We start from the raw sequence: 24,911 nt of genomic DNA, 5'->3' as shown, positions 1-24,911 counted from the left end.
TCTGTAGGGCAGTAGAGGCAGCCATACCCCTGGTAGAATGGGCCCGTAAGCCGACCGTTGGGTCCTTACCCGCCAAGCGGTAAGACTCAGAGATAGCCAGAATAATCCAGCGAGACAAAGTCTGCTTCGTCACAGCTTGTCCCAAACGCTTTCCAGCGTACCCAATGAAGAGTTGATCGTCCACTCTGACCCGGGACATGCGTGAAATATAAAAGCTTAACGCTCTCCTAGGATCAAGCCTATGGAGCCGCCTCTCTTCCTTACCAGGATGTGGAGGAGGATAAAAAGCCGGAAGAACAAACTTCTGGCCTAAATGAAATTTCGACACCACCTTCGGAAGAAAGGAAGGACGAACTCCAAGGACAACCCTGTCCTTATGAAACACAGTTTAAGGGTGGCTTAGTGGATAGTGCCTGCAACTCACTCACTCTGCGAGCGGAGTAACCGCAAATAAAAATACAGTTTTAAAGGTCAACAGTCTCAAAGGACAATAATGTAAGGGCTCAAACCGAGCTCCCATCAGGAATTTCAACACTAAGTTCAAATCCCAACCAGGCACCTGAAAGGTGGAAACACATTAGTCAGCCCTTTAAGAAACTGAGAAATCAAAGGAATCCTAAAATAAGAACAGTCCTCAGACCAGCGCTTAAATATTGACAGCGCCGCCAGGTAACCCTTAATGGTACCCACTTGCAGGCCCTTGTGGGCTAACGAAAGCAAAAAAGTCAGAACCACAGCAATGTCACATGAAAAAGGATCCACATTCTTAACCCTGCACCAGTCGCAGAACTATCTCCAACGGCAACGGTACAGGGACTTTGTTGCGGGCCTTCTGGCCAAAAGCAACACCTCCATCACGTCTTCAGGGAGGTCCCAATCCTGGTATCTCAACCTTTCAGAAACCAAGCATGAAGGTTGAGAGACTTGACCTCTGGATGGAGAACCCAACCCCCCCCTCCCGTGAGAGCAGATTGTCTAGATAGGGAAGACGGCATGGAGGGCAGATGGACATGTCGAGAAGGTCCGGGTACCACGCTCTCCTGGCCCATGCCGGAGCAATGAGGATCATTCGGGAACCGAACCTCCGTAACCTCCGCAACACTTGCGGGATGACGGGGACTGGAGGAAACGTGTACAGCAGTGGGAAGGACCACTCCACTACAAACGCGTCCCCTAAGGCTCCTCTTAGAGGAAATTCCCGCAAGCAGAATCTTTCGCACTTCCGGTTGACACTGGTGGCGAAGAGATCCACTTGCGGGGTTCTCCAAAGGGCAAATATCTCCAAAAGAACTTCCTGAGCCAGCTCCCACTCGTGAAAGACCGTGCTCTGCCTGCTCAGAGCATCTGCCGCCACATTTTCATCTCCGGCCAGATGAACTGCCGAGATCAGAATTTCCTGTTGGATGGCACAGAACCAGAGCTGCATCTCCTCCCTGCACAACGGCAATGACCCCCGCCCCCCCCTTTTTTGTTGAGGTAGTGCATGGCCACTGTATTGTCCGTCATAATTAGGACATTCTTCCCCCGCACAGATGGCAGAAAAGCCTTCAGGGCTAGCCTGACAGCCTGCAGCTCTAAGAGATTGATGTGGAGTCTGGACTCCGACGGAGACCAACGGCCGCTGGCTGTCAACTTGTTGGCATGAACTCCCCCACCCGTGAGGGATGCGTCTGTCACGATCGTCACCTTCGGCCACGGTTGCCAAAATGGAGCTCCCTTCATCAGACTTCCTTTCGACGGCCCACCACAGAAGATCCTGAGAATGGAATCCCAACAGGATCCAACATCCTGCCAGAGAACTGACAACTGCATCTTGAGAGCCCACTGCAGAGATCTCATCCGCACCCTGGCCTCTGGCACCAGGAAACGGCCGAGCAACCTCAAGAACTCGAACGCCGGGAGACTCTGGGCACGTTGAAATTTGTCCACCATCTGCAGAATGTGATGAGCCCTCACCTGGGGAGGCGAACACAGTCCCAGGGATGTGTCAAGCACAGCTCTGATGTAGTGGAGCCGCTGGGTAGGTATCAAATGGGACTTCTTTAAATTGAGGGAGAAGCCCAGCTTGTGAAGGGAGCGGCAGGTGACGAACAGATGATCCAGGGTTTGCTCTGCAGAGCGCACCCTGATCAACCAATCGTCCAGGTAGGGGTAGATGTGAATCCCCCCCCTTTCCTGAGAAATGCTGCCACCACCACCATCAGCTTGGTGAAGACCCTCGGGCGGAGGTCAATCCGAACAGCAGGACCCGAAACTGAAAATGTGAGTCGCCAACCGCGAAACCTCAGGTACTTCCTGTGCTTGGTATGAATCGGCACATGAAAGTAAGCATCCTTGAGGTCGAGAGACACCAACCAATCCTGAAGTTGAAGGACCTAGAGGACTTGAGAAAGAGTTACCATCTTGAACTTGTCCTTCCCGAGGAGCTTGTTCAACCGACGCAAGTCCATGATGGGTCTCAATCCCCCGTCCTTTTTCAGGATCAAAAAATAAGGGGAATACCATCTCTTGTTCCTCTCTGCTACAGGCACCAGTTCTATGGAGCCTTTCTCCAGCAGGGATAGGATTTCCTGAGCAAGGAGCGGATCCGGACGATTCAAAGAGAGCTTCCCCGGTGTTTTGTCGTGAGGCCTCGACCGAAAGGGAAGACAATAGCCGTAGGCTATGATCTCCAGAACCCACACATCTGAAGTAACGGCAAGCCATTCTCCAAGATGCTGCACATGTCTGCCCCCTACCGGCGAACCATGGAACATGGCCTCATGACTGAGCGGACGCGGCTGCGGCAGTGCCTGAGGGCAAAGAGGCAACTGCCCGAGCAGCTTTGGCACCTCGAGTACCTTGCTTTCCACTGCTGGTACTCCTATGGTGGCCCCTTTGACTGGCAGCTCCTCTCGATCTACCAAAGGTAGAGTAGCACCGAAAGGAACCTCCCCTCCATTGCTGTCCCCTAGGACGTAAAGGCGGAGTTTGACGGACTGCAGTGCTCAAAGACTTTGCTGCAGCTCTTGAGGTCTGCAACCTCTCAAGGCTCTCGTCAGCCTTGCTGCCAAACAGATGGACACCATCAAAGGGCATGTTGAGAAGCTGGGATTACATATCAGGAGCAAACCCCGACTTCCGCAACCACGCAAACCTGCGTATCACGGTGCTCGCAGCCATGGACCGGCTGACAGTCTGCCATGTCCAGACCGACTGAACTGATTCACACATGGCATCCTTGCCGTCTTGCAAGAGGGCCAGGAAACCATCCTGTTCTTCCCCTTCGGGAATAAGCTCAGCCGCCAAAGATGCACAATTCCACAGAGTGCAAGTTAATCTCACCAAGGCAGAAACTGAGTTGGCGGCCTTCAAAGCCATACCTTCAGAAGAAAATATCTTCCTCGCCCAACCGTCAAAGCGCTTGTCGTCCCTATCAGGAGGGATGGTAGGGTACGCAGCCTGCTTTGCTGGGGCCGTAGCCGCCTGCACCACCAAACTCTCCGGAGTAGGGTGCGTCGACAAGTAGCAGGGGTCACAACTGGCTGGGCGGCACTTTTTTGGAAGCGACTTACCAACTGCCGGGAGACTCTCCGGAGCAGCCCAAGCCGCCACAGCCACGCTTCTTTGCAAAGCCATGTGAAAAAGCAACACGGAGTCAGTGGGTGGACCTTGGTCCAGGATGTCCGTCAGATCATCCTGATCAAAATCAAAAGGTGGAGCAGACCACCCAAAGTATTCCGTCACCCTGGACATGAGACGCCTATAGGATTCGGCATGCGTCCCAGGCTCAGGCCTGCCAAACTCCACCTCCGGAGAAGTGTCAAGACCACTGGGATCATACAAGGACTGACAGAGTTCTTCCATCTGACTGTGACTGTTAGGGAGAATTCTCTCTTTAGGCTGAATTTCCTAACCTAGTGAGTCCCCCAGCAGCTTTGCTGGATTTCTGGAGTTTGTTTTTTTCTCCTGCCAAGAGTGAGACTCTTTCTCCCACTCTTGGACCTGATTTATGGTGTTCCTTTGACTGTTAATGTGTTTTATGGGCTATGGGGTCCTTTACTCCATAGGGTCTCATGTGTTTTTACTATGTGTGTTACACAGCTCCCTCCGTGCAGTGACACGGGGGTGTCATAATGGCACCCCACCATAGACTCCATACCCTGGGACTGACTGTCTCCCAGGGCATGCAAAGTCACCAGTGGCTTTACTAGTCCCAAATTATTAACAGAAACCGGTACAAACCATCATATTGTGGACGTACTGGTCGGGGCAATTCGATTGCCCCGGGGTCTGTTAGTCGAGGGGGCACGTCTCCGTCCCCCCTGATCGAGTTTTGGCTGGTGGCAGTGGATACTACTATTTATATTCGACCGCGAATATATCTTTACCATTGTTTGAGGCTACCAACTTTATTTAATTCTCATAGCCTCGAATATACCGCCGGTTTATTTAATTAATAATTATTTTTTGCCAGGACTAGATTCTAAAATGGCATTTGTGTTCTCTTCTGTGACTCCAACCCAAGTCGAGCCCTTTGTTCCACTTTTTGGCGGGCTTCTCCACAGAAGCCTCCAAAAGTGGTGCCAATCTGTCTGGGTACCACAGGGGGTATAGGAGGGGGTTTAGGCACCCTGGACTGAGTTACCTTGGTAACCCAAGTCGCACTCTTGTGTGATTGGCCCAAGTGGAGAGCCGGCCGGCTCACCACTTAGCATGTTTGATTGACAGCTAGGCTGAGTGAATGGGGGTGTGCTGCATAAAAGCAGGGCTTTGGGGACTGGAACTTCAGAAGTCGCCACAGGACCGGAGAATCCGAAGAGGGAGAAGCTGAGCCGACCTACCACGACGACACCACCGGTGGAGCCCTGCAGAACCGACTCACCACTTCCCGACGACAGAGAAGATCTCCCGGCTGGAGAGGCTTCTTCCCCTGACTGGTGGGCACAACCAGTTTACCTTATTTTCCTCGCATCCCAGGACGTGTTGCGGTCAAATTGCCCGTGCCAAGCACACCGGCAACCGGATAGCCACTTACCACTGGACCGCGAATAAAAGGACCGCTCCTTTTACCTGAGAACTCTGCGGCTGGTTTCTTCCCTGGCAGTGCAACGGACTCCTGCCTTCCTCCCCGACGAAATTCTCTCTTCCCCCGGCCGAAGCACTGACTTGCATCCGCTGCCAGGAACAACTGCCCCCGCTGGAGTATTCTCACCACTTTAAGGTACTGTGTCCGCCAGGCCTCCCTTTCTAAAGATTGCTACAAGGTAATAATCCCTTAACCTTCTGGACTGAGCTGGCCGCCATGACCTTCTAACTGGTCCCTTTCTTTGGTCCAACTCTTTTTGAACCTTTTCAAGACTTTTGTACACTGCAACCGTGTGACCTTGGACACATTTCGTTCTGATCCTCTTAAAGTGGATCCAGCCTTCTGAACTCTAACTTCACGGTTTACTTTGCCTTCCTCTCTTGTTGTGTTCTTGTGAAAGCGTTGGGATCTGTTTCAAATTATACACTGCTTTTCTCTCCCTTTTTAAAACAAATTATTAGAGTGCCATCTGCGTTAAGCGCTCACCGCTGTCTGAAAATAAGTGGGGCTTTACTTAAGAATTGTCTAATATTCTTTTAAGGGAGTGTATATCTTTTAGTGACCGTGTTTCTTAACTGCTTAACCTTAGTGCATGTGTGTTTTACTAGATGTGGTTTTAAATAAATAATTATATCTCTTTTACACCAAGCTCTGGTCAGTGTTACTTGTTCTACTGTGTTTTTCTGACCTATTGTGAATACTCTGTATACTGCCTAACTCTTCTTGAGGGAAGTCTGACTGCTCAGCCACAGCTACCAAGTGAATCTGTGTGGTACAGACTGCTACCAAGTGGGTTTACTGCCAAGCACCTGTAGTCTTAAACCTTTTGCAGTGGTCCCAGAGGGAATTGCACAGGTTTCTGCCTAACATGACCAGACAAAAAGTCATCAGGAACATCAGGAGGCACAACCATTTCCTCATCAGACTCTTCATCCACCTCTGAAATATAATCCAAAGGTTGGAACAAATCCAATCTGGGTGGAGGAACAGAGAAGGGCTCAAAAACAGGCCTCACAGACTTACTGAGAGCCTTCCTCAGAGGTTCCACAGCTCTCCCGGGCACCTCCAGCAAATCCTCCACAATCAGCGTCGAGGGCGCCGACAGCTTCAAAAACCTCTTTGAGGGCAGAGCCCTGAGAGAGCCCTTAGACGGACACGGCGTCAACGCCTTCCTCAAAGGCTTCACAGGATCCGCCAGTCTCTATGGCATCGAGGACCGGGACCTGGCACCGCTACAGTGATCTTCCTTGTCTGAGCGGGACCTCGACTGCTCCCGATGATCGCGCCGACCGCCCAAGCCCAAAGGCGTGCGAGTGGTGGACCGAGCCCCTTCCCTGCCAGCTTCTTTCGAAGGCGCGGACGGAAAAGTGCCTTGCGATTCGAAAATCGCCGTCATCTGCTGGCGGAATGCATCCCATTCGGCCGGCAACAAAGACTTGGGGTGGGACAAGTCAACCGCCTTCTGGCGGAGTCCTCCGACGAGGACGGGGAAGGCGACAGGTGACGGTGCTTCCAAGAATGCCTCGAAGAGTCAGAGGAATGGTGGGAACCACTCCGCGACCGAGACCCCCCCCCTGGACTTTCGCCAACGCGGAGAGTCGCTCCTCGAGTCGTCGGTCGAAAGCCCAGTGGATTTCGACTTGTGTGCTTTGGGCACCCTACCTACCTTTGATTTCTTCTTCCCTTCCCGCAAGGCCTTCGGTGTTAGGGACTGGCAGTCATCGGTGGCGTGGCTTTCGCCGAGGCACTAGAGGCAGATGTTGTGCGAGTCCGTGATGGACATTTTCGAATCGCAGTCCTGACATTTTTTAAAGCCCGACTTCGGGGTAGAAGAAGATGAAGACATCGCTTTCGAAGCAGAAGAATCGAGCGTGCCCAGATTCTGAAGCAAACACGTTTGCGGAAAAAACAGAACTGAGGCTACGGGTGTCGTGCGTCCTATATATATAACATCCAGTGACGTCGACTCTCGATGGAGGCCCTCTAGGGACAAAGTGTCGATGTCATCGATGCAGGACGCCTACGCCGAAAATTTTTCCGAAGCAGCACAGCTGGTCATTACCTGTCATAGACGTGGAATAAGTCGGAGGACACAATCCCATCGAAAGGGACGTTTTAAAACCAGGCGGCGGACTCCAAGTTACAAAGACATCCTGACAGACCCATTATAACTTTAGTTGAGGGAGGAACACCCCTCATAGATATAGGGAAAGATGGGGTTTCTCTTTATTTTTATACTGAATAAAAGTCTATAGCAATCACTATGCCACCTGTGTGTTAGTCTCCTTCTTCTGCACCCTTACACTATTTTTGGTTCATTGTTGACTGCAGAGTGGTGTTGGCATATTTATGCTCAGCAGTTTAGATGGATATTGCAGACTGAAGTCGATTTCCATGGATCCATTCATTGCTTCCACTCTCCTCACTTACCACTTATTCACTTAAATCACCCCCAAAACATCCCCCAGCCCACCTGCTGCTGTAATAAAGAGGCAGGAGTTTGAATAGTCAAACCTTATGGATGCGCTGGCTGAATCCTTATGGAGAGCCTCATCAACCCCAGGTTGCCTTAAGAAATCAGAGCTAAATAGACACATTTTAGGAAAATAATAAAACTGCTAATAAACCTAAAATGAAGATGCTGATTTTGTTGTAAAAACGAAACCAGCTATTATGGTGTACACACCTACCTTGCCCCCCCCCGCCCAACACCCAATAAGAATCATGATTACCACTCTAATAGATCTATATATATATTATTTATTTTAAGTCTTGGCCATGGAAACCGAGGATAGGCTGGGCAAACAGCAGTTTTGTTGTCCTCCAATAAGAACACCAGAGATGGTGTGGGCCATTATTGGACCCATTCTTTACTGTCTGTGCTATCCTGGTGGCATGCTAGACATCCTTTATGGCCACACAAACATTATTCTGTAGATGATTGTAAGTAAATCCATCAATCTCATCACATGGAGAGTAAGCTTTGCAATGCAGCAAAATGCAGAAACAAATTCCACAATTTTTGTTTTCAGACAGAAGGTGGTGTAACAAGATCAGGTACTTCCATTTTAAATACCCAGTTTGAGCCCCAGGTATGAAAACAACATACCTGATCTGGAATGGAAAGACACATTTCAGACACCTTTAAGATGTTTGTGAATACCAACATCAGGATACACCACCTATGGCAGAAAAGACTGGAAAATATCCACCACAAATTTCAAATTATTGCCCTCTACCCCGCAAGCCGTATGAGAGACAGTTAATAAAAACTGAGTACAGGCAAAAAAATATATTGGTAACAAAAGAAAAACCAAGGATGAGGCAAAGTTGAGGATACACCTCTTTGAAGGGACAAAACTGAGGCGTGAGTGCCATGAGACTATCTCAAACCTGTTCAAGTGTTGGGGGGGGGGGGGGGGGGGATTTCTAGCAATCTGTTTTTGGAACATTTTAAAAGGGCTCTGGAGGCGTGGTAGTGAGGGGCAATAGAGAGTAGCCACATATGGAGTATGACACAGGATAAACCCATTTCTTACTCCACACCACGATGCAAAAACACAATATGTGCAAGCTTACTTATTTTGCACAAGTGATACAAGTATACATACAAACATGGAACATTGCTGTGTAAATATAGACTGCAATAGGTAGTAACAATTTAGCCAACAGATTAGATTTTCATATTACCTTCTTTGCATTTGCTCAAATGCATGTGCAGCAGCAGCCTGTATGGTATATATAAAAAAGAATTAAGTCCAAGAGTATTCACATGAGCAGCAGTACAAGCGTTGAGTACATTTTAGGCATTTGGAGTGCCAATACAGTTAACATTTCATATGAATTCAGAAAGAGAAATATAAACAAGAAAAAGGATTTATTAACAATATCTCACTCCTGTAATTAAATCTAATAAGAACTATTCTGTCACAATTAGATGTGATTACTACAACGTTACTCAGTTTTAACTGGGACAGTAATTAGACTTATTGCTACGGATGAGAAGGTATGGAGGCAGACCTGAATCTTGAAAAGGGAGTGCATGATCGCACACATGCCTAGCGCAAGATAATACTTGATAAACATTTCTCTAAACCAAATATTACACCACATAAAAAACAGGAGCGAAGATCAGCAAAATCATGCTTGACAACCCATATGACAATCAGCCTGGTTAACACTCCAAGAAAAAGTACAGACTACTCACAAGCAACCAGTAGGTATAAAACACACGTTTTTTGCATTATTCATTAAAAAAAAAAAAGAACAAATGAAAGACAACCACAATTACTCTCACTTTTAATTCCAATCACTCAATCTCCTCGATACATCTAGTTACAGAAAAGAAACAGTTGTTCACCTGGGTTACATTTAGAATGCCCTCAAATAATAAGGGGCTAACAGCAATTCAATAAGAATAAAAAAAAATATTAAACATGTGTGCATCATCAGTTATGTTCCTTCCATTTTGTCGAAGTCTTAAGTGCTTCACATTTTCCATACCATTCATCTTCTCCAAGTATGCAAAACATACTGCTGTCCTGCTATGCCTCTCTAAGAGCACTGAGCAAGGGGTCCACGTCTGATTCCCCTGGTAATTTAGGGTGAGACCCAAAGTTACTTGGTATGCAAAACAGAGGGGGGTCTGGGAAACGCTCTACCAGCACAAAAGCAGCCCATTGACTTGTTCTTGGGTAGATGGCCCATGGGAGTGTCTCAACCAAGTCCAGACGTGGACCCCTTGCTCACTACTCTTAGAGAGGCACAGCTTCAACTCACCGATGATGCCCAACAAGGCTGAAACACGTGTATGGGGTTGCTGTGGTACTCTTGTTCAGAGGAGAATTGCCTAGCATTTCGGTGCTGGACTGCCCATGGGCAGGACAAAGACTGATATGCGGGGAAATTTCTTCTCTGTGAAAAGAACAGTGAGCTAAAGACTTGGTTGAGACTCTCCCAAGGGGTCATTCACCCATGAACAAGTCGATGGGCTGTGTTTGTGCTGGTAGAGAGTTTCCCAGACCCCCCTCTGTTTTGCATCTTCTCCAAGTAGGCAGGCAGGTGCACATTTTTCCATTTAAATGGCACATATTTTTAAGCCAGAATTATGCCTAGTCGACTCCACATCAGTATAAGGTTTAAGTGACTTACCTGTAAGGAACAAGTTACTTATCTGTAACTTGTTCTCCAGCATGGGTCTGGCATGGATTCACATGCTCATGAATATTCCCCGTCATTAGGCCGGGAATCCTCTGTAAAAGACAAAACTGTTTCCCTTTCACTTTAAAAATGTATTTCTCCTCTAAACCAATCACTGTACTCAGGGTCATACTGCCCCCATCCAATGACAGCTCTCTCCCCAAGATCCACCCCTGGAGGCCATCTTCAGATTTGGTAAGCATGTAAAGTGGCAGTATGAACCAAGAAGAGCCACAGCGGGGAAGGAGGGTTATCATGTGAATCCATGCCAGACCCATGTTGGAGAACAATAGTTACATGTGAGTAACTTAAACCTTTCTCCAGCATGGGCTCTAGCATGGATTCACATGCTCATGAATAACGATTACACAGCAGTCCATATACACAACCACGGGAGGTGGCAAGGCTCAACAGAAGCAATAACACTCACCTCGGAACAGACTCACCTCAAACAAACAGGTTGCGTAGCACCGCTTGGCCAACTCGGGACTCCTCCCTGGAATCTGTCAACACAGTAGAACCTTGTGAAGGTGTGCGTGGACCTCCACGTAGCAGCTTGGCATATGTCGAACAGGGGTACATAAGAGAGAAACACTGTCGTTGCTGCGATGGCTCTGGTGGAATGGGCTCTTAGTTGGCGTGGCAGCAGCCTGCTACCCAGTCGATGACAGTGCATGATGCAGCCGGAGAGCCACGTGGAGATGGAAGCCTTAGACAAGGCCTACCCCTGATTTACAAGTCTAAAGTTGACGAACAACTGAGAAGACATCCGAAAGTTCTTAGTATGTGCCACGTAGAACTTCAAGGCTCGAGCAGCTTTCAGCGAATGCAAAGCCCTTCCCGCCGGCGACGACGGATTCGGGAAGAAGACCGGTAACACCAAAGGCTTGTTGAGGTGGAATTCCGAAGGCAACTTTGGCATGGAGGATGGGTGTGTACGCAGTACCACCCTTGAAGCATGGAAAGACAAGTCAGGCTGCTTACAGGACAGGGCCTGAATGTCCCCAACCCTCCAGGGCGAGGTGTTAGCAAGGAGTAACGCTGTCTTCCACGAAAGAAACTTGAGCGGGCCCTGATGCATCAGTTTGAAGGGTGAGCCCATGGAGCCTAGTCAGCACCACATTGAGCTGCCAAGCCGGGGAAGGAGCCTTCACCGTAGGGAAAGTGCTGAAAAGTCCCTTGAGGAACTCCTTGACAAGTCTGTGAGACCACAGCGAAGGTCTGCCTGGAGATCTGGTGCACCTGGATATGGGGGCGAGATGCACCTTGATCGATGCATGAGGCAGTCCTGCTTTGGCCAAGGAAGGCAAGTATGGCAGAAGTTGAGGGGCTGCGACCCGCAGCGGAACAATCTTTGGAGGACTGCACCACACAGAGAAGCGCTTCCATTTATGCCCATAGCACGTCAACGTAGACTAGGCCCTGCCCCGGCTAGCATGTCCTTATATTCGTCGGGTAGAGCATAACCCCCAAACTCTAGGGCTGCAGGAGCCATGCCCTAAGGTTCAGAGACTCTGGGTAGTGATGTAGAATCCCCCCCCCCACCCCTGGCGATCTGGTGAGAAGGTCCGGGGACAGTCGTAGCCTGATGGACGGGGCCACTGACAGACGCAGCAGGTCCTCATAACAGATTAGCCTCGGCCATGCTGGGGCGACAAGTATTCTGTACAGTCTGAGTGTGTGTATCACATGTAGAAGGAGAGGAAACTGAGGAAAAGGACACAGGTACCGTCTCGCCCACAGGAACAAGAACACATCCCTCATGCTCTTCGGTTGAGGTAACTTGCTGGTGAACCTCTGGCACTTTGTGTTCGCTGCAGCCGGGAAGAGATCGATCAGGGGCCGTCACCATTTGTCAAACAAAAGATCCACTTGGTCCTGGTAAAGCTCCCATTCGTGACAAGAACGCAGTTCCCTGCTGAGTGAGTCCGCAATGGTGTTCTTGACTCCTGTCAGGTGAAACTGAACAAGGAACATGCCTTGGTGAATGGCCAACCGCTACAAGTTCTGGGCCTCTTTGGAGAGTGACGGTGAGCGGGTCTTCCCCGCCCCCTGTTTCCGAATGTAGAACATGGTGGTGTTGTCTGTGAAAACCTTGACTATCTTGCCCTTCAATGATGGCAGAAAAGGCTTGAGGGCCCGGAATACGGCCGGAATGTGTAGGTCCTTTTCCTCTGGTTGCCAGAGGCCTCTAGCGTGCAACCGACCAGTGTGGGCTCCCCATCCCTCTAGAGAGGCGTCTGTGGTGACTGCCTCCGGGTAAGGAGGACCCTGTAATGGAGCTCCCTGGAGGAGATGCTGCTGAACACTCCACCACTGGATCGCCCGACAGAACTCTTCGATGAGGGAGATCTTGTCTGTAAAGTTCCCCGACACTTGCATCCACCACGCATCCAGCAAATTAATATTGGATTATTATAGTGCATTAACTTGCAAGGGGGGGCTCTACGAAGTGCTTGTGTGACATATGTACAGAGAATAGGAAGCATGGGATGAGGTTACACATCCAATTTGCCTGTTTAATTACAGTCAGTATCCAATATTTGAGCTGACATTTGGGGTATATAGTCTGGTTGATGCTTTTACTAGGGCACCATGATTAACAGAATGTCTTGTGCTTGAACGTCATTCATATTACAAACAGAAAACAAGTGGATGTAGGTACAAGTCTGGTAACCTTTTGCAGAGACAAAGTAGGCATAGTCAGGGTTGGCTGGTAACATCTGAATGTGGCCTGGGGTGGATATTAGAGTCATAAATTATAAGTGTGGGCGAAGTATAGGAGTTATGGGTGGGGAGGGAAGCTTATTTGGTTAATGTGTGCAGGCAATTCTTAGCTATATCTTCTGTTTGTGGAGCCACTTTTCATATTAGTTTTTAACCTCTTGTGGGGGTGTATTCTGTTATTAGGGGTTTTACTGTCAAGCTTGCATAGTAGGGCAATGAAAAAAGGCTAGGTCCGAATATCAAGACTAGTTAGTACAATTTAACTTAATTTTGCTAGGAAGCAAATATTAGGTACCTGCTGTGGCTTGTGCCTTATTAATTATTTTTAAATTGGTGGGAATTGTCTGTGTGCGCTGCTAAAAATCTTCTGAGCGGCACCCAGTAGGAAGCTGGGCAAGCACAAATGCGCACAGCTTAGAGGGAACATGGATGATGAATATAAACATTACTACTACTGAGGAAGTAAGAATGTGCTCCAAGAAGAAGAATCTTATAACCTATGTGTTGGACTTTGCTGTTGACAAGTTGAAGTTACATCAGACTTTGTTGCGAATCAGGATTTCCTTGTGTTTTTTTTATTTAACTGTGAAGCAGAATCATGTTTAAAGCTGGGGAAGGTTCTGACTGATTACTTTGTAAACTCAATCATTGTTTTGAACTGCCATGCATCTCCTTGTTTATTTGTTATATGTTTAAGTGTAAGGGACAGATATCCTTTGTTAGAGTGCTTTCTTTAGTTTATTTTAGGCAGGGAAATCCTCGTCAGGGTAGGGATAGTGAGGCATTCATCCAATCTTATATTATAATAAAATGGCATTTGTTGGGAAAACTTCACAACGTGGTACGCCTCAATTTCTGACCCCTGACAGGATCCTCACAGAGAAAACATTTTGATATTGAGGATATGGAACCACCAAGTGTCAAGTCCAAACTACCTTGGAGTGGGGAATCTCAAGAAAGCGAGGTGAGCTTGAAGATTGGACATGCAAGGATAAGAAGAAATCAAACACTCCACTGATTACAAGTGATAAAAGGTTGGCTGAATTGAGAGACTGAGTCACTTTGTGCTTTTGTTACTTTCGATATGGAACAGAGATAAATGATTCATTTTGCTTTATGAGAGACGGAACTATGAAAAGCAGCTGTGAGAGATTTGGATTTGTTTTCTGAGAACTGTGAACTATTATTAGAGATTGAGAGAGAGATGGACTTGTTTCATGTTAACTGTTGCTTTTACCCAGGCCAGAGAGTCCTGGGGAGAGCATTCTGGAGAAGAGGGTATATTTTTATATAGTTTGAGACTTATATAGCGCCTTAATCCAAAGGGCTGTACATAATAACAATGTGAGAACAGCAGGTGTCCATAAACCTGTGGAACACTCCCGTCCCCTGCACACCCTAATGTTGCAAAGACAACCAAATACTCATGAAATGTTTAAAATAAAGAACTTTTATATAAAGATGAACTTGTCATCACTGAATTTTCTGCCAATAACACGGGATTTTTTGAAAAAAGAACAGCAATACAATTGTATATTTTCAACAGTATCATTGAACATAAATCACATTTGTCAAGTGTAATTCACAATTCAGATAATGACTATTAATTCATAGTCTCAGTAAACCAATCTATATACAACAATTCATTTGTCAAAAAGTAGACAATTTGCACTTTGTACCAACACTTAGTCAAATTTTCACAGTGACTTCTGTTGTTCCGAGTGTTATTTACGGTGCCCAATCCATTGGCGTGCAAAAACTCTTTACGCGTTTCGGGGAGAATATAGCCCCTTCTTCAGAAGGTGTCTCTTCTGAAGAAAGAGGAAGAGTGTTCCAATGCAAGGGAGCAAGGTGAGAGAACGTGCAAAAACTTGACTGGGCATAGGGTGGCGCTGGTACTACAATACGAAATGGAGAGCTAGAGCGGGAGGGGGTATAGAAGGAAACCAGCGAGGAGAGGTAATCCGGGGCAAGACCGTAGAGTGATTTAAAGACGAGGGATAAAAAGTTGAATTTGAATTGAGCATAGAAGTGGAGCCAAGTAAGAGTGAGAAGAGTCACGTGAAGTCAAACAGAAAAGTACACAAATAGAGGCATTGAAAACAGATTTCAAGGGAGCAAGTCGAGACGTTGGGAGGCAAAAAAGCATACTGGAACAATAGAAAAGGCGTGTGAAAATTCAAAAAATATCAATAATTTGGTTGCATCAAAAGTCAGGAAAGAGCAAACTTTGCGAATATTATATAGATGATAGCGACAGACACGAGAGGAGATTAAAATGTGACGTTTAAAGGATAGAGCAGAGTCAAAGCAAAGTCCCAGATTGCAGGCAGTGGATGCGATGGGGAGCTGAGAGGGGGAAATGATATGGACGAGGGAGGTAAGAAGGGGCAATGGTGATAGAAGGGAAAAAGAGTATTTCAGTTTTTGTAGTGTTAAGTGTAAGATAGTGGGAAGAAATCCAGATTTTATGGCCAATAAGCATGAGGACAGCCGAGTATGTATGTCAGCTGAAAAGGAAGAGGAAGAGATGAGTGTCGCCGGCATAGAAGTGATGTGTTAGCCCATAGGAAGAAATAACTTTAGCTAAAGGAGAAGTATAGAGAGAAAATAGGAAAAGTCCCAGAACTGATCCTTGTGGGACACCACGAGCAAGAGAATAAGCGTCCGTAGTTGTCCGTCCCCATGAGACAGAGAATGTACACTGGGACAAATAGGATTTGAACCAGGAAAGAACAGAAGCAGAAAGACCAAAGGAGAGAGAGGCTAGCAAGAGTGAGTGATCAACAGTGTCAAATGCAGCAGAAAGGTCTAGTAGGATAAGAAGGGAAGAGTGCTTAGAGTAACGTTCCCAGAGCAACGAGTTTAAGACTGACAAAAGAGCCGTTACCGTTGAGTGCATGGGGTGGAAACCAGATTGAAAGTGAGTGAGAATTGAGCTATTTGACACAAATTAGGAAACTTGGGAATAGACAAGGCGTTCAAGTAGTTAAGATAGGGAAGAAGAGAAATAGGACGAAAGTTTGAAACAAGCGAAGGGGACGGTGGAAGGTTATTTTTAGAATAGGCATAATAGAGGCGTGTTTGAAAGAAGAGGGGAAAGTTGAGGTTAAAAGAAATCTCTGGTGTCAACCAGAGATGTTGACCCAAACTGAGGGTGAAAGCCTGCAGTTTTATTTTGTTTGATTTCTTCCAATGGTAGGCTAAGTTAGTCGTCAGGTTAGAATCAGGGATTATTTTTGGTTATTCTGTCGCATTGACGAACACCTTCGTTTTTTGTTTCGTAGGAAGGGCATTCCCTTTTAGCAGCAGGGCAAGTTAGGGTTTCTTTTGATTTAAAGCATTATGAACCATGACATCTGGTCAGAGCCATATGTCTGTTTCGCCACAGTGCCCAATCCCACAAATGCACTGGTAGGGCACACATTAATTTAGTGCCTACCTCTTTATTTATGTACAGTATTGTTACCACATTGTCTGTCAGAATCAACCGTCTGGAACCCACCATTACTGGCCGGATAGCACTAGGAATGCTGCTTTTAATTCTAAAAAGTTTGTATTCCTGAACATCCTCCATGTTCCACATGTTGTGGATCTGAAGGCCCTCAAGGGTCTCTACCCAGCCTGACAGGGAGGAGTATGATGTTATTGTGAACTGATGAGGCAGGTCCTGAAAAACAGTTCCAATCCGCAAGTTGCTGTTGTCTGACCAACACAACAGATCTTGCTGCGGCCATGATGGAATGGGGACCGCGTTAGTTAGAGTTCCGACAATTGGGACTAGGTCGCTGAGAGGTGTAGCCAAGTGCGCCTCATCCGCAACGCATCCTGGCCATTGGCCCTGGCAAGACACGCCGCCATCAGTCCCAACAGAGCTAGAAACCACCAAGCTGTTGTATGGGCTTCAGAAAGAAGATAATTTCTTTATGGAAGACTTTTCCCAGCCCCGATTCCCAGATGAAGCCTAGGAATTTTAGTTTCTGAGTTGGGATGAGCACGGATTTCTTTACATTTACTCATAGGCCAAGACCATACTTCAGGTCTAGGGGCATTGCAGAGGTTCTGATGCTTGTGCTGGGGACCGGGCTCTAATCAGCCACTTGTCCAGTTAAGGATGAAAGTAAATGCCTTTCAGGAGTAGGAATACATCCAGCAGTGCCATCAGCTTGGTGAACACCCTAGGACCGAGCAGAAGCCGAAGGGCAAATCTTTGCAATGATAATGATCTTGCTCTATAGTGAACCCCAGGTAAAGGTGGTGAAATGGCCAGATAGGGGGGATGTGTAAATAAGCATCCTGCATGTCCACAGATAGTAGCCACTCGCCTGGCTAAAGTGATGATCGTATGGAAACTGGCATAATCATCTTCAACTTTTTTAGGATATAAAAAAAGGTTAAAGGGGGAAAGGTCTAGCACCGGCCACAGGCCAGCCTGGATTTTCTTGGGAACGGTGAAGAACCTGGAGTAAAAACCTTGATACTCCTCCGAGGGACATACCCTTTCTATTGCTACTATAAACAGCAGTTTGGCTATCCGATGGGAAAGTGTCTGAGCCTCTTTGAAGGAGGGGAGTGTGGGATTTGGGGACTCCATTTCCCCCTCGCTTTCTTACCTTGGCTGGCTTCCCTTTCATTCCCAAATCAAATTTAATTTCCTCTGTCTTGTCTTTAAATGTCTTCATGACCTTGCCCCCCCTATCTCTCCTCTCTCCTATCATTCTACACCCCTTCCCGATCCCTCCATTCTGCTGACCTCTTCCTACTCTTCCCCGCCCCCATGTGCCTCTTCTCACTTTCGCTCCTTTCAGCTCCTAGCCCCCCTACATTGGAACTCCCTACCTGTCATGGTCATGAAGTCAGGGGCACAGGCGTGCAGGGGTCGCATGTACAGGAGACCTGGGTGAACACTGTCCTGGCGCCTTTGGTACCAGGCTCATGAACAAAAGTAAACAAGAACATCCATTTAACACCAAAAAGCTTTTATTATGGACATAGCACTTCAGATGCATTAACCTTGAACATTCCATCCATTAAGCAGCCCCAAGTGTATTCTTGGGTGTGGCTGCTAATGGATTGCCTTTGCACGTGCTCACTCTCTAGGAGTGGCAGGGTGTGGCTGGTAAACCGGCCCTAATGGGCGTGCCCACAATCTCAGGTTTATAATCTGCCCCGATCCTCACGACAGACACTTTGCGTTATTCTGCACTTGCAAGCAGCGTAACGCTCACCGTCGCCTGAGGTCAGACTTATCATTGAAGATCCGGCTTCCTGGACATCCTGCTTCCTGCCAGCATACTTACCAACTGGGGCAAGCTGTTCTTACCTGTACATCTCTTCGGCAAACCAAGTATTCAACTTTACACTTTCCGGAACGCCGAAATCTTCATCTTGGCACCGCAGCACGACACGCTCCATCATCGACAGTAGCGCCTGCAAGGAAAAACAGAAGACAAGGTTAGACATCGAAAAAACCAGTCAGTTTAAGGTTGCACTTTGCCATACTTAGCGCTTTCCTAAAACCATCACTTACCTGCTGTCGAACATTGCGGTAGCATCCATCTTCCATCCGGCCACGTCTTGCGTCTCATAGCTGCTTTGAGGCCGCATTTCCATCTAAGGGAAGAAAACAGAAGAGAGACATTATTGTGGGCATAAATAGGAGCAACATATAAAGACATTAAACAGAACGAACAGCATCACAAGAGCTCAAGAAAGACTTACCAATCATAAGGAGAAGCATAGTCGCATCTGACTGGACTAATCCTTATCAGGGATCAGTGAAGGAACTAGATCCTATTCGATGCGCCTCTGCCAGAAGTAGTAGGACGGAGAGCTTATCTTCCATAATTCACAGCTGTGCTTAATGGGCCGGCGTATGCTCACAGAAACCGTACTTTGGGGTGAAGGGTTCGAGAGGTACAACAATCACAGATTGGCGCGCTCACTCTCCACGCAGGAGCAGTATAACCACATACCACTGCTCACAGCATTTCCTCTGAGGGAGAGGCCTGAAGGGGGTGATTCAAGTTCAGGGAGGGCTGCAACCGTGCCCCAACGCCTTTGCAGAGACCAGGTGAGCGTAACACTACCTCTCTATCCGCTCCATTCCCACCTTTTCCTCCTTCCGTGCTTCCTTGAAATCTCTTCTCCATTCCCCACCCTGAAACTGCTCTCTCCCACATGTCTCTCCCCTACCTACCTACTTCCTCTCCTATAAAACACAGCCTGTTTTCTTTACAGGCTAATTGCTCTAGTCATTGTTTTGTTGGTTTGACTCATGTTTTATAATTGCTTGTACTGTTATAATCTACTATGTATCTTGTTGTTATAATGTGAAGCGCTTTGGAGTAAAACGCTGAATAAATACAATAAATACAATACAAATACAAGGCAGAGACAATCGCCACTGTGTACACCAATAGCAACCAGGTGTCACTGGTTATTGACCTCCATTGGGTAAGATGACGACGCACGTGACCTCCTACTGGTGTGCTGTGGATCTACACTCGCAAGTCACTTAAACTGTTTGGATTCTGCTGGAGTGGGAAGGGGGCTAGGAAAATAATCTCCAGGGGATGGAAGCGCTTTCTTCTTTCGAAGAGCACTCTGTCGTGCCTACTATGTCAATCATGGAAGCCCCAGAAACCTTCTGGACAATAGGTAGTGAGTCCTGTGTCTGAAGGTCCGAAGACCCAGGCTTTGCGGGGGGTTTGGTCAAAGCTGCCAAAGACTTTGCAGTCTGCGCACTATTCTTTCAATTTAATTCTTCGTCCTTATCTGGGCTTAAAAGCTCCACCCCATCAACTGGAAGGTCAATTTTTCGTTCGTAGGCGTCAATTGACACTTGGTAGCTTTGAGCAGTGCTTGATGCCTAATACTCACAACTATGGCCATGCCTCTTGCAGCTGTGTCAACATGGTGATAAGCCACCTTGACACAGCTGCAATAGGCTCTGTCAACCCTGAGCGGATTCACGCTTAAAACTGGGGGTGGATGAGCAAATCATGGCCAACAAGCTCTTTTCAGAAGTTTGGCTGCTGCCATAACCGCTTCAGCATTGGCCTGCCTAATGCTCTCGGCGGAGTTCTGGTAGACCACCTTTCCTGCATTGGCCAGGAGGCAGTCATCCCACACCATAAGATTCTGTGAAAAAGAGGAAGAAGCAGCCGATGCTTGACTTTTACCAACGAGTGTAGTCACTACTCTCAAGTGAGCTGGAGGATGGCCCATCCAAACAGATTCTCTACTTAAAGAGGCGTGTACCTCAGATCCAGTCTTTTTGCTATTAGCTGGACTGAGGCCGGTTTCTAACACCTTTTGATGGTCTCTCCCACAACGTCCGGCTGAAGGTGTATACCTGACCTCTGTGCCCTTCCTCGAATGGATGAAGAAAAAACACCGGAGAATGGCCAGAATCCTATCAGGAGGCTGTGAGAGTAGAGATGCAGTGAGCCATGGCCTGCAGTGCATGAGGTATGGTCTTGGACACAGTGGAGGCTGCATTGCCCACCGAGAACTTAGGAGCTGGGCCTACTGTTGTCACAGGTCCTTTCAGGCCCTCAGGTACTTTCATGCTGAGCGGCGGTCTTGGATCGATGTCTGGTGCAAGTCGGAACGCTGTCAGGAACAAAGTCCCTGGTATGAGTCTTGTCAAAAACCCAAGTTCCATTGGGCCAAGGCCCAGAATTATACCAAGATAGACAGGTCCTTGGCAATGGCTTCGGAAGCAGTATGCTCCAAGAGCCCGGGACGAGCCCTTGGTAAATTGGTGGATAGGCCCTAAGGGGCCCTCCCGCTTCAGGAAACTTCCAAGAAGGGCATTGTCTTATCGTGTTGCTAAAGATAATAGAGTTAGTTGTACTCACTCTTTTGGACTGAATGTCGATCTTGAGGTGGTCCTGAGCCTTCGTCGTGAAAAAGGGGTCCTTCCACCACGTCCATCGACTCCCGAGGGATTTAAACGAAAAGGCTTCACAAAGAGCACACACGTCCCAGCGATGAAGAGGCCCTAAATACTGAAAAAAGAGAGTGAATGGGTCCGCTGCCACAAACTATCTGTGACACCCGGTGTACACAGAAAACCTGCTTTACCCAGAATAAAATGGAAGAAAGCAGGGGAAGATGCAATCATGAAAAAAAAGGTTTGATGTTACCGCTGGAGAAGCAAAAGTATGGAAGAACAGAAATGCAACATGAGAGTACTGGTTAAAATGATTCCAAGATAAATGGATTGTAAGGACAGATTAAGTTTCTGTGGAACAAGAGAACAACAAGGTTGCCAGCACTATTAGGTTCCTAGATAGTAGACGGAAAGACTGACACTGTACAGGCCGAGCGAGATTTCAGAATATATTGACTTCTCTTCCAAAGTACACAAGATAGTGCTGGTAGGACAGCCAGCAGATGAGGATGCGTAAGCGCAGAGAAGCGCCCAACCATCTGTTCTAGCACAACCGCAATTCCAAGTGCCACCTGCACAGACGCAGACAAGGCCTAGTGCTTTGGCTATTCCCGGGATACCACACATGTCAGACGCGCCTTTACTTACAATAAGTCAGTGACGAGAGAAGATCCGACATACAGGAGGGATACTAAGATTCTTAAGGCACCACTCAGACAGGTGCCAAGAGGGTGGGCGAAAGAGGGGTAGCAGCTTGCCTGCTTAACATTCATATTCCCTAGACATCGGTCTATTTACAGAGTTTGGCTAAAGAGTTTCCCAGTATTGAAGATGAACCACAACTTTTCATTGAGTATGCAGTTTTATACAGTGCTACATTGCTGCTTCGACTTACATGAATCATCTCGTGAGAGTTGTTATACAGTGAGATAGCTTCTCATGCAGCATGCTAGTAGGGCGACGACATATCACGGTATGGGAGACACCCTCAGGCAGGCTAGAGATAGATTGATTGGGCAATTCCAGAAATGTGCCACAGAAAAAAACTGGGCAAAAATGGGAAACGCTAAGCAAAACAGAGGAGAATCGCTTGCGGAATACTTAGACCAACTTAAGGTAGTGTTCACTCAGCATTTGGCTCTCACAAAACAGGGCAATACTGCCCAAGAGGCCATAGCAAATTCCTGGTTGTCTGTTCTGCTACCAAAGATTTAAGCACTATTGAAAACAATATGTATCGGGTGGCAGATTAAGCTCTCATCAGAGTTAGTGGCTGGTGCAAACCATTGCGTGTAGTTTTAGGAACAGGGGAAGGAGACCTTTAAGAATAAACAAACAGCCTTACAATTACAGGACCTAAAGGGACAAGTGCATACCCCCGGTCCAAGGGGCGGATTTAAGGGAGGTTTTGGGGGTTGAGGTCCAAGCAGAAGAAGAGAAAGAGGAGCACGACACCAAGGGAAAGCAGGACAACAAAGGCAGCAAGGCCATCTGGAACAACAGGACCCACAGGGACAACCGGGGTATTAGGGTCCACTGAAAAATCTGATATATCTGCCAACTACTGTAAACAGGTTTGTCACTGGAAGAACGAGTGCCTTTACAGACCTCAACAACTCTTTTTCCAGAATGCCCAAAGGCAGAATTTCCACTCAAGGGGGAGTCCTAGAGGAGGGTTGGTGCCCTCCACCAACACAAATGTGAAGGCTTTTCCTCCATTCAAAACTATAGTGCACCTGCCTACATTACTACCCCTCCATTGATCCCTGAGAATGATCAAGATCCGTTCTGACTAAAGTTAGAAGAGGAAGTCCCGATGGGGGTTTTGGCAGCAGATCAGGAAGTCAGTCAGCTCTACGAATGGATAGTTTTCCTGATCTCCCTTTATTCAAAGCAGTAGAAATAGCTAATGTTCAGGTATAAAACCCAGTCACAGCACGGTTAGGCAGAATCCTGTGCAGTTCCCTTGGGGAACACTGCAAAAAGATTAAGACTACAGGAGCAGCAGTAAACCCAATTGGTAGCTCTCTGCACCACCCAGATTTACCTGGTTGCTGTGGCTGTGCAGTCAGACTTCTCTCAAGAAGAGAAGGGCAGTATGCAGAGTATACACAATAGGGCCAAAACACAGTAGAGCAAACAAACACTGACCAGAGCTTTGTATAAAAAGTATGTAGTTATTTAAAACACACTTTAGGTAATACACTAGCACTCTCAATGAAAAGTAATCTAAAACACAGTCAGGTAAGTATACACACCTCCCTTGATAACTATCAGACAAGTCAGGGTTAAAGCACAACTATTTGTTAAGACAGAAGTGAGCGCTTAACCTAGATGGCACTCCAATAGTGTAGTTAAAGGGAGAGAAAAAGGCAGAGCATAAGAATAAAACAGTTCCCAACACTTTTAAGAGTTCAGAGCAAGGGGAGAAAGGCAGGTTATACTGTAGAGCCAAAGTTCATAGGCCAGGCCCACTTTAAATGGAGCAAAGCGAAATGTGCCCAGGATCACACGGTTTAAAGTGCATTGACAGTCTTTGCAGAGTGTTCAAAAGAAGTTGGGGTGAGTCAAAAGATATAGTTAGAAGGCCTGGAGCCAACCCAGTTTAAAAGCCAAGGATTTAAGGGTCACCTTTAGCAATCTGTAGAAAGGGGAGGCCAGGCAGGACACAGTACCTTAAGAGAAAGGAAGCTCCAGCGGGGGCAGTTGTTCCTGGCAGTGGTTGAGGTTCGTGGTTCCGACCAGGGGAGGAGAAGATCTCATCAAGGAGGAAACGTGGAGTCATTGCACTGCACAGGGATGAAACCAGCCGCGGAGTTCCCGATTAAAAGGTGCGGTCCTATTATTTGCAGTCAAAAGTGGTGAGCTTGGCTATCCGGCCGCTGGGGTGCATGGCACGGGCAATTCGACCAAAGGCCGTCTTTGGAAGGCAAAAAAGGGTGGTTGGTCCCACCAGCTCAGAGGAAGAAGACTCGTCCAGCAGAAGATCTTCTCTTGTCGTCGGGAAAGTGGTGAGGTAGCTGCAGCAGGGCTTCACCGGTGGTGTCGTCGTTGCAGATGGCTCAGCTTCGTCCCTCTTCGGATTCTTAGGTTCTGTGGCGACTTCTGAAGTTCCAGTCCCAAAGGCCCTGCTTTTATGCAGAAAAAACCCCATTCATCAGCCTAGCTGTCAATCACACTTGCCAAGTGGTGAGCCAGGCGGCTCACCACTGGCCCAATCAGAGTAGAGTGCGACTTGGGTTGCTAAGGCAACGCAGTCCAGGGTGCAAATTCCCCCCTCCATCCTGTGGAACCCAGACAGAGTGACACCACTTGGAGGGCTTCTGTGGAGAAGCCCGCCAAAATAGTGGAACAAAGGGCTCGACCTCAGTCAGAGTTACAGAGACGGACACAAACGCCATTTCAGAATCGAGTTCTGGCAAAAAGACCCAACCGGTGATTTAATATTAAATAAACCGGTGGCATCTTTAACATTGCACCAAAAAGTGGTGCGTTTAAAATCAATGGTAAAATCCCATAGAGAATATTCTGATGGAATATTTCGCGTGGTAACCACTGCCACCAGCCAGAAACTCTACGAGGGGGGACGGGACAGTGCCCCCTCGAAAACAGACCCAGGGGCAATCGAATTACCCCTTACCTGTACTTCCACAATATGATGGTTTGTACTGGTTCTGTTCACAATTTTGGACTAGTAAAGCCAATGGTGACTTTACATGCCCTGGGAGACAGTAGTCAGTCCCAGGGTATGGAGTCTATGTTTGGGGGTCACTGTGACACCTCTGTGGTACTGCACTGAGGGTGCTGTGTATATCACACACAGAAAAACAGATGATACCCTATGGAGTAAAAAGGAACCCCATAGCCCATAAGCGCATAACAAGTCAAAGACATACCTCAAATCATGCCTAAGAGTGGGAGTAAAAGAGTCTCACTCTTAGCAGGAGAAAAAAACAAACCCCAAATATCCAGCAAAGCTGCTGGGGGGACTCACTAGGTTTGGGAAATTAGCCTTAG

General features: G+C 47.4%; 1 protein-coding gene across 3 annotated transcripts in view; it reads right to left on the bottom strand.

The window, feature by feature from the left end:
- Positions 1-24,911, bottom strand: part of KTN1 (kinectin 1) — a 3,101,875-nt gene that overhangs the window by 2,177,825 nt on the left and 899,139 nt on the right. For all 3 annotated transcript variants that reach the window (XM_069637667.1, XM_069637665.1, XM_069637666.1), the window contains one exon: positions 8,759-8,796. In XM_069637667.1, the coding sequence (XP_069493768.1) occupies positions 8,759-8,796 (38 nt within the window). The remainder of the gene's footprint in view (positions 1-8,758; positions 8,797-24,911) is intronic.

The sequence above is a fragment of the Ambystoma mexicanum genome, chromosome 14, assembly GCF_040938575.1.
Source record: "Ambystoma mexicanum isolate Mex_15411 chromosome 14, UKY_AmexF1_1, whole genome shotgun sequence".
In the NCBI taxonomy this organism is placed as follows: Eukaryota; Metazoa; Chordata; class Amphibia; order Caudata; family Ambystomatidae; genus Ambystoma; species Ambystoma mexicanum.
Note: the sequence above shows the minus strand (reverse complement) of the source record. Positions and strands in the feature narration are given on the sequence as shown.